At 37.2% G+C, this 9,738-nt stretch overlaps 1 protein-coding gene across 1 annotated transcript; it reads left to right on the forward strand.

Moving 5' to 3' along the window:
- The first annotated feature begins 479 nt into the window (after positions 1 to 479).
- LOC149821384 (uncharacterized) lies at positions 480 to 4,280 on the forward strand. The gene is made up of 2 exons (XM_089981944.1): positions 480 to 3,144; positions 3,946 to 4,280. The coding sequence occupies exons 1-2, from the start codon at positions 480 to 482 to the stop codon at positions 4,278 to 4,280; spliced, it is 3,000 nt and encodes a 999-aa protein (XP_089838070.1).
- Positions 4,281 to 9,738: the final 5,458 nt, after the last annotated feature.

Raw genomic sequence — 9,738 nt, forward strand, 5'->3', positions numbered from 1 at the left:
TTTTTTTTGGATAATCAAAGGGGAAAAAACCATCACAGACTGCACATTGGATGGCTTCGGTTGGTAAAACCCTGCAGGTCTCCCCTGCACAACGAGGAGTACCTTGCAGCATCAGACGCCACCTGTGGGTTTCGAACTTGAGACATTCTATTAACTTGGTAGCATTCACAAGTCACCCCTTTTTGTTTAAATGCACTAGAAGATTATGTCTGCCAAAGGACTCTTACATGTGAAAGCTTTTAGCCCGAGTTGTTTGACAATAGGTGATTAAAAAAAACTTAGAACAGGTGGACATTGCAAGAGTTCAAAAGAGAATTCAAACATCGTCAATTAAAAACTCCTTTCCTTTTATTTCAACTAATTTGTACAAAGTCTGGTTTTGCTTCATAACTCTCTTGGAAGATTTCTCCAATTGAGGAGAAAAGGCCAAAATCTTATAAGATATAAATTCTTCCTTCTCCTTGCTAACAACAGAAACAATGGCTACCCACATCACCATTGTGCCAATTATCCTCTTCTTTCTCCTCTGCTCTTCATTATACCAAGCCCATTCCATGGTGCTTCAGACATTCAACAATCTCACAGACTATGCCTCTCTTCTCTCCTTCAAATCTTACATAACCAATGATCCATATTTGGTCCTGTCTACATGGAATACAAGTTCTTCCTTCTGCACTTGGAAGGGAGTGGTCTGCAACTACAAGGAACAGAGGGTTGTAGCCATTGATCTCTCTGATCTCAACCTTGAGGGCTCCATCACTCCCCAGGTTGGTAATCTCTCCTTACTTAAAGTTCTAGAGCTTCAAAACAACAGCTTTCATGGATACATTCCTCGAGAGCTCGGCAATTTGGTTCAATTGCGCATGCTTAATTTGAGTACTAATCTCATCCAAGGAAGCATTCCTTCATCACTTGGTGTCTGTTCGGGTCTCTTAGCTCTTGATCTCTCCAGTAATAGACTTGAAGGACTAATTCCGAGCCAATTGGGAGGCCTTTCCGAAATCCGGAATCTTAGTTTAGGTGATAATTTTCTCACCGGTGCGATTCCTCCTTCATTTGGCAACCTTTCCTTGATTGAGAATTTGATCCTGTTTAAGAACAACATACAAGGACCTTTGCCAGAAGAATTAGGCCGTCTGCAGAACGTGTTGAAGTTACAGGTCAGTGCAAATAACATAACAGGAGAGATTCAATCTTCAATATTTAATCTTTCTGCTTTGATGGAATTGTCGATTGCAAAAAACTCAATCTCTGGGAAACTCCCTACCAATCTCTTCTCTGCTTTATCAAATTTGAATACTCTTTTTGTGGGCGGCAACTTGCTCGAAGGATCGATACCAACTTCTCTATCGAATGCTTCCATGCTCAAACGTCTTGATTTGTCCACAAATAGTTTCAGTGGGCAAATTCCCTTGCTCGGTAATTTGCCTAGGCTTCAGATTTTAAACTTGGAGATTAATCAGTTTGTTAGTGATGGCCAGAACGGAATGGATTTCATCACATCATTGGCGAATTCAACTGAGCTTCGAGTCTTCTCTGTAGCCGATAATCGGTTAACTGGTAAGCTTCCTTCATCCATTGGCAATCTCTCCAGTCAGTTGTCATACCTAGTCTTTTCACGGAATGAGTTGGAGGGAAGCATACCAGAGGAAATAGGCAACTTGGGTAGCCTCACAATGTTATCTTTGGAGTACAATTCCTTCTCTGGAAGTATTCCGGATTCAATTGGCAAGCTTTCCTATCTGCAGGAATTTTTCATGGACAGAAATATGGTTTATGGATCGATACCAGGCTCACTAAGCAATCTGACTTTACTTTTTCAACTTGACTTGAGCCAAAATAACTTGACTGGAAAAATACCATCGGCTCTTGGTAAATGCAAGAGCCTCCAATGGCTGGATCTTTCAGTCAACAAGCTCAGTGGGGATATACCAAGAGAAATTCTTGACATACCCGGGATTGGACAAGTGTTGAATCTTTCATGGAACTCTCTAAGTGGGGTTGTACCTATAGAAATTGGGAAGCTGAAGGCTATTTCACAGATAGATTTGTCTGTGAATCGCTTAACTGGAAGTATTCCTGATTCAATAGCATACTGTGATAATCTGCAGTATCTAGGCATGGCCAATAATGTGCTACAAGGCCCAATTCCTAGTTCTCTTGGTAACTTGAAGGGCATTGAATACATTGACCTCTCCTCTAACAAATTATCTGGCAATATCCCAACTTCACTAAAGTCTCTCAAATTTCTGGAATTTTTAAACTTATCCATGAATGATCTCCAAGGAGAAGTGCCTAATGAAGGCATCTTTAGGAACCTGACTGCAGTCTCTCTCATGGGAAATGACAAGCTCTGTGGGGGTGTCCCACAATTGAAGCTGCCTGACTGCACTAGTCCTAAAAAGCATTCCCATGGTTCCAACATCAAGCTGATTATTGTGCTGATTGCTACTGGTGCATCCCTCATTTTGTTATGTTTATTCATTGCATTCATACTAATCTGGAAAAGAAAGAAAGCCACTCAATCTCATTCAGATGTGATAATTTCATTTGAAGGTCCCCATAGATTGTATTCATATTTTGACCTCAGAAAAGCTACAAGTGACTTTAACTCTGAAAACTTGATTGGTGAGGGGAGTTTTGGATCTGTTTACAGAGGACACATGGGAGATCGAAGTCTTGTTGCTGTTAAGGTGTTCAACATGGGACAGCATGGAGCCACCAAAAGTTTCTTGCTTGAATGCCAAGCTTTGCGCAATGTTCGACACCGGAACTTGGTGAAGATCTTGACTGCATGTTCAAGCAATGAATTCAAAGCTCTGGTTCTGCAATTCATGTCAAATGGTAGTTTGGAGCAATGGCTCCACAATAAATCAAGTGGGGGTTTGAAATGGTTAGATTTTAGGCATAGAATTGAGATAGCAGTAGATGTAGCAAGTGCAATGGAGTATCTGCATCATGATTGTGATAACCCAGTAGTTCATTGTGATCTTAAGCCTAGTAATGTTCTTATGGATGAGGATATGGTCGCTCATGTGGGGGACTTTGGGCTTGCAAGGCTGTTGCCCGATGCTGCAGAATCTCATGGTCATACGAGCAGCAGCACCATTGGATTGAAAGGCTCTATTGGTTATATCCCTCCAGGTTCCTCTCTCTCTCTCTCTCTCTCTCTCTCTCTCTCTTGAAACACACGCACACAGTGTCAACTGTCAAAATTCACTGAATGGTAGCTTTCTGATTTGGTCATTTGACTACCTTAGCTTGGTTTATACTACTATTTTTAATGTTTTAATGTTATTTGAGTGCAGTCATCAGAAACTATGGGAGACTTCGCTGGTTTTGTAATTGAGATCTAATTTAGTTTCTCACTCACTGCTGGGGCCCAGCCACTTGGGTGTAGTATCCAATTTTTGTCAATTTTGACTTGTTTGTTTTCACACTGACGCAATATCCAAGTTGATAATCACTTTGTTTTTGTAAGGTCCCTTTCATCGTCCCTAAAATGTCAGGCTCGCCTTTAGGGGTGTCAACGGGTCGGGTTTACCCGTACCCTACTCAAACCAAACCCTATAGGCTTTGGGTTTTGTGATAAATAAGAAGACCCCATGAAAACCCGCATCTGGATCTGAAGGTCTGATTAATACATGGACCCGGGTATAGTCTGTGAAATTTTATACCAGACCCCAACCTGACCTGACTTCCGATTAAGACCCGTAAATTTTCAATGTAAAAATGATAAAAAGATATAGTTTTACCGAGTCTGGTTCATGTAGTTTTTATTGGGTCCGGGTATGGTTTTTCTTATATTAAACTAGATTAGACCCCGGTCAGGACCTGATACCATACCCAAAAACTGGGCTCAAGTCTCGGCGAGTGTTCCTCATCATAAAAACACACTTAAGGGCATGAAAGACTCTGACTTTTCACTATGCCTTACATGTGCAGAATATGGCCAAGGGGTTGGAGTATCTACAAAAGGAGATGTTTATAGCTATGGAGTGCTGCTGCTGGAGATGTTTACTGGGAAAAGGCCAACAGATGATATGTTCAGAGAAGGATTGAACCTACAGAAATGGGTGGCCAGAGCTTTCCCTGACCAAGTTTTTGATATTGTAGACACAGAGTTGCTGATGAATGAAAGTGGCTTGAAGAAGGAGATGCCGGTTTCAGTCATACAGGTGGGCTTGCTCTGTGCCGTTGAAGCCATAGATGATCGACCTGACATGAGACACGTGTCTATGATGCTGAAGGATATTCATGAACGAGTCCCAAGACAATGAATATGTAGAAACTGATGTGATGACTGAGAGAGTCTTGCGTGTGCATGTTATTAAATATTAGTGTGTGCTTGGGTGATTCTTTTATAGTAGATTGTCGATTTGATGCAGGAGCCGAGTGACCATATTTAGATCCACACAGGATTATTTGAGATCCATATTATTTAGTTTAGATATTTTAGTATTCAGATCATTTTGTAATGAAACTTGGATCCAATACTCATATTTAATTAAATTAAGATAATTAAGATGAGTTTTATTTTTTTAAGAATTTATCAATTTAGGCAGTTTATTTGGATTGAAATTTGAAAGACCTCATCTATAAAATGATGAAAGCTCTATGTAGTTGACACAGTTGAGAGTGAAGTTGCTTTAAGAATATTAAATGAGTTATTTCTTGTTTTTTTAGTTTTTTTCTCAATTTCTTGCTTTTCTTTGGTTTTCATGCATAGGAGTAAGGTAATGAAACATTTTATCATGAAATCAAACCATATGGGTTTACATCAAATGATATCAGAACTATAGGTTTGCTCGCCTCATCTATCACTTGATTGTGAACTTTGAGGGAGGATCATGTCAGAGTAACAGAAGACGGTTCACCTCGATTCGTTTGATCGAATGGTTAAGGGATCAATCCCGCTAGGTTTCAGATTTATTCAAGGATTCAACCAGGAGCAAGACCTCGATCTTGCCATGATGTAATGTGACTTGATAACTTCTTTCTTTCTGTAAGATAAGAAGTGGTGTGTGGTATGATTCAAGAACTTTTGACCCATAATGCCATAGTTCCATATGGTGTGGGTCGGGTCCCGAGGGTCTCACCTCTAGAATCGGTCAAATCTTTTGAATTTAGTTCAAATTATCATATTCAAGACTCATTTGATCCTTTTAACCTTAATATAAGCCTAAACCCGACTTGAAACCTACCTAAGCCAATCAATTTGACCCAAACCTTATTCAAAACCCACTTAAACGGGTCCAAACAAACCCCAGTACTCCATTAAAGCATCACGGGTCCATTCAACCCAAACCGTCTCTAAAACTAACCCACCTTAAAAGCCCATCCTGTCCATTTGACCTTGGACCTACCATCACCTACATGGATGTGATTGGTTCTAATTGGACCCAAGTGCACCTTAAGATGGATCTTTTTGGTTTGACCCATGTTCTATATGAAGATCTACTTGGTTACGAGCTCCAGTCATTAGATGATCTGATCTTCATTATGCATGTGCTTGAACATTCTTCAGATTGGACCACAACAATGGTAGTGGATCTATGCCTTTCAGGAGTTCTAGCAATTTATTATTTCATGCTACTAGAGCGCAACTGAAAAAAGATGAAGAGATATCAAGATTTGAGGACAAGTCTTCTCCAATCGAGAGAGAATAGAGCGACCATATCCACATCCACACAATCTATTGTATCATTTGAAATTCATATTATTTAGTTTAGATATTTTAGTATTCAAATTATTTTATAACGGATCTTGGATCTGATACTCATATTTAATTAGATTATGATAATTAAGATGAGTTTTATCCTTTTAGGAGTTTATCAAGTTAGATAGTTTATTTGTAGGAAGACCTCATCTATAAAAGATGATAGCCCTATGTAGTTGACACAGTTAAGAGTAGAAGTTCATTTGAGAATATTCAAGTGAGTTGTTTCCTACTTTTTTAGTTCTTTCCCGGTTTCTTACTTTTCTTTGCCTTTCTTAACTGTGTTTTATCGTAAATTGCGCCATCTCAATTTACATCATGATTATAGACAATTTGAAGGTGGTCTTGACATTTATGCAAATATATAAGGGTGGTATGGATTGTGCTTATACGTGCATATACGGTTTAGGATTCAAATGTTCATGAAGTGGAAATGTCTAGAGTCATATATGTATGCAGTGAGTAGGGGTGTAACTGGGCCGGGTATACCCAACCCGATCTCCCGAACTGATTATATCGGACCTGGATTGATATTTGGTGACTCGTGGGTTTGAGTCGGGTCCAAATTATGAATTTATAGTGAAATGGGTTGGGACTTGGGTATTGTAAATGAAGACCTCAACTCGAACAGACCCGACCCTATTATGTACTTGGACACAAATGGTTCGCCATATTTTAAAACTGAACCTGACCCGATTATGTACTCAAACCGATTATACACCTGAACCTAAACTGACCTGTATTTGATCCGACTATATACTTGAACAGACCTGACTCGATCCCGCTTCATACCCAATCCATCTAAATGTTTTTAAACAGTAAATATTATATATTCAATTAAACATTTAAAGATATTGATAAACTTAGAATTAATATGCATTGCATTTTAGTAATCTAAACTTTAATTCATTTTTTCATGTACTTTATATTGCCCTTTTGTCATGAAATTTGTCGGATTGAAATGAATCCCAGAATAATACTCTAGAACTCATCTAATTTGATACATTTTGAATATGATATATCATTAGTTTTTTTGTTTCAACTTAGTTTGGAGTCGATATATGTCTTTTATATTCATATTTTGACATTATTTGGAATAGTTATTAAGCTTTTATTTTGTTTGCATATAATCTTCTTAATAAAGAATTGATTCTATTAATTTAGATATTTTCACTACAAGAAAAATACGGATTAGCAACGGATGCTATCCGTCGCTAACGTGTTTAGAGATGGATTAACGACAGAAATCGATCATCGCATAATCCTAGTCGCTAAAATGCGACAGAATTTATCCGTCGCTAATTAGCGACGGATAATGTTTGTCGCTAACCTGCCACTAAATAAGGACTTATTTGGTTTTGTGAAGGAATGTATTCCGTCACTAAAATTTAACAACAAATATGTATCTGTCGCTAATGTCCATCGCCAATTGAGCGAGGGATTAGCGACGGATTAAATTCTGTCGCAAAACATTGATTGATTTAAATTGACGACGGATATTAGTGACGGATAATATCCATCACTAATCCATCGCAAATTTAAAAAAAAATAAAAAATAAAATAAAATATGAATATCGAGAAAAATTTCTCGTTATACAATTTATAACCTATGTACAAAAAATAAAGTACACATAAAAAATACATATACAAAGCAAGTGAAACAAATTTAACACAAGTTATAAGTTACAGTACAGTCTGTGCCAAGTTCTAATTAGTTACAAGTACGTGAAACAAATTAAACAGATGAATCTAATCCTTGCCAAGATTCGGGGCATCATCCTCTTCATTGTCTGGATCTGCCCCTCCATCCATGCCTCCATCAGCTTCTCTATGCTGATCATCTCTAGCATCCTACAAGAGAACCGAAATGTTAGTATTGATAAACAAAATATAATGAAATAAATTATATGCAATGCACCTAGTCTAATGCAATCAAAGTAAATGGTTGAATAACACATAGACTAGCAATAAAGTAAAGGACAATAACATAATTCAGATATGTGTTTTAAGACTGACAAAAAAAAAATCATAGTGATTTAATAATGCAGATATGTGTTCTAAGGTTGTCAAAAAAATGTCACAGTGATTCACGCATGCATATAATGTTTATAAGACTATCAAATAAATGTGTTATGTATCATAATCATGCATATATGTGTTATAAAGCAGTCAAAAAACTTTCATAGTGATGAAATCATGCTTATATGTGTTCTAAGGTTGTCAAAAAACTTTCGTAGTGATTCAATCATGCATATATGTGTTCTAAGGCAATAAAAAAAATTATAGTGATTCAATCATGCATACATATGTGTTCTAAGGTAGTAAAACAATTTCATATTGATGAAATCATACTTATATGTGTTCTAAGGTTGTCAAAAAACTTTCATAGTGATTCAATCATGCATATATGTGTTCTAAGGTTGTCAAAAAACTTTCATATTGATTCAATCATGCATATATGTGTTATATGGCAGTGAAAAAACTTTCATATATGTTAATATCATGCTCATATGTGTTCTAAGGTTGTAAAAAAACTTTCATAGTGATTCAATCATGCTCATGTGTGTTCTAAGGCAGTCAAAAAACTTTCATAGTAATTCAATCATGCATATATGTGTTTTAAGATTGTCAAAAAACTTTCATATTGATTCAATCATGCATATATGTGTTATAAGGCAATCAAAAAACTTTCATATATGCTAATATCATGCTCATATGTGTTCTAAAGTTGTCATAGTGATGAAAGAATGCTTGTATGTGTTCTAAGGTTGTCAAAAAACTTTCATAGTGATTCAATCATGCATATATGTGTTATAAGGCAATCAAAAAAATTTATAGTGATGAAATCATGCGTATATGTGTTCAATCATGCATATACTAGTTTGAAATCTAACGACATGAAATAAATTACATGAATCTTTATACCTAACGGGCACCGGAGCTCATGTTGAATTCACAAGAAGTTCCCCTGTCCCGAAAAAAATTGCATAACTCATTATGGACAAGGTTGAGAATGGCTTCATATAAAAAGTTATGTATTTTATCCTCAAGACGCTGACAGACACCATCCCAAGACATAGCAGGGTCAATCAGACGGTAGAAGTTGATGCTGGCAGGAGAACTCTGAGAGCATTGGCTGCAGGAGGCAACAACTGATATGGTGTTCATGTTACTCCCAAACCCGAATACACGACCCTTTTTGGGTTCGCCGGTTGCAGTCACCCATGCTGCAGGATCAAAAGGCGGATGCTGAGTGGAGTCTTCGCCATATCGCTCTACCATCTGTTACTCATATGACTCCTACAAAGTAATGATATAATATAAATTAAGAATTAAGAATTACAATATTTATGATAATGTAATTCATAGTAACTTGTATACTATAATGTTTATTAATACAATAAATACATACCGATGTCGCTCTCACCTTCTCTAATACAAATTCTCCTATGCCCTTACGTTTATATGTTTCAACAAACACATCCTTGTAAGGCACAATGCCTCATTTTTCTGCTTCCTGCAAGGTTAAATGATAAAAAAATAATTAAAAAGTATGTAAAAATACTTATAAATTTAACATTATATATATTGATGAGTTAGCATTTTCTTCTGGTGGCTCCCAAAAGTCCTAGATCCACTTGTGTATAGGTGGGCATCAGGTATCTTCGTTCGGTTTTGTGCATCCTTTACTGAGTGGTTTCGAAATTCATTGCTCACCCACTTGTCGCACAGTTCCTTCCAAAAATCTCTCCTAATAGTAGAAGGATCATAGCCCCTCCACTGCAGTGGATCATCTATCCCACCAGTTGTTTTTATTGTTGCAGTCTTCATATTATGTAGCATGTTAGCAAATTGATTGGCAGTCACCTTCTGCCACACTACTCTCGCGTCCTTCTCCTTGTTCGCAGTCATGAAGTGATGCGAAGCCTATAAATACTTTCAGAAAGTTAACACACATGACTATAACAAAAAATTAAATATAAAACACATTAGTGATGATAAACGATTGCATACCATGA

The sequence above is a fragment of the Nuphar pumila genome, chromosome 12 (assembly GCF_984573655.1).
Source record: "Nuphar pumila chromosome 12, dmNupPumi1.hap1.1, whole genome shotgun sequence".
In the NCBI taxonomy this organism is placed as follows: Eukaryota; Viridiplantae; Streptophyta; class Magnoliopsida; order Nymphaeales; family Nymphaeaceae; genus Nuphar; species Nuphar pumila.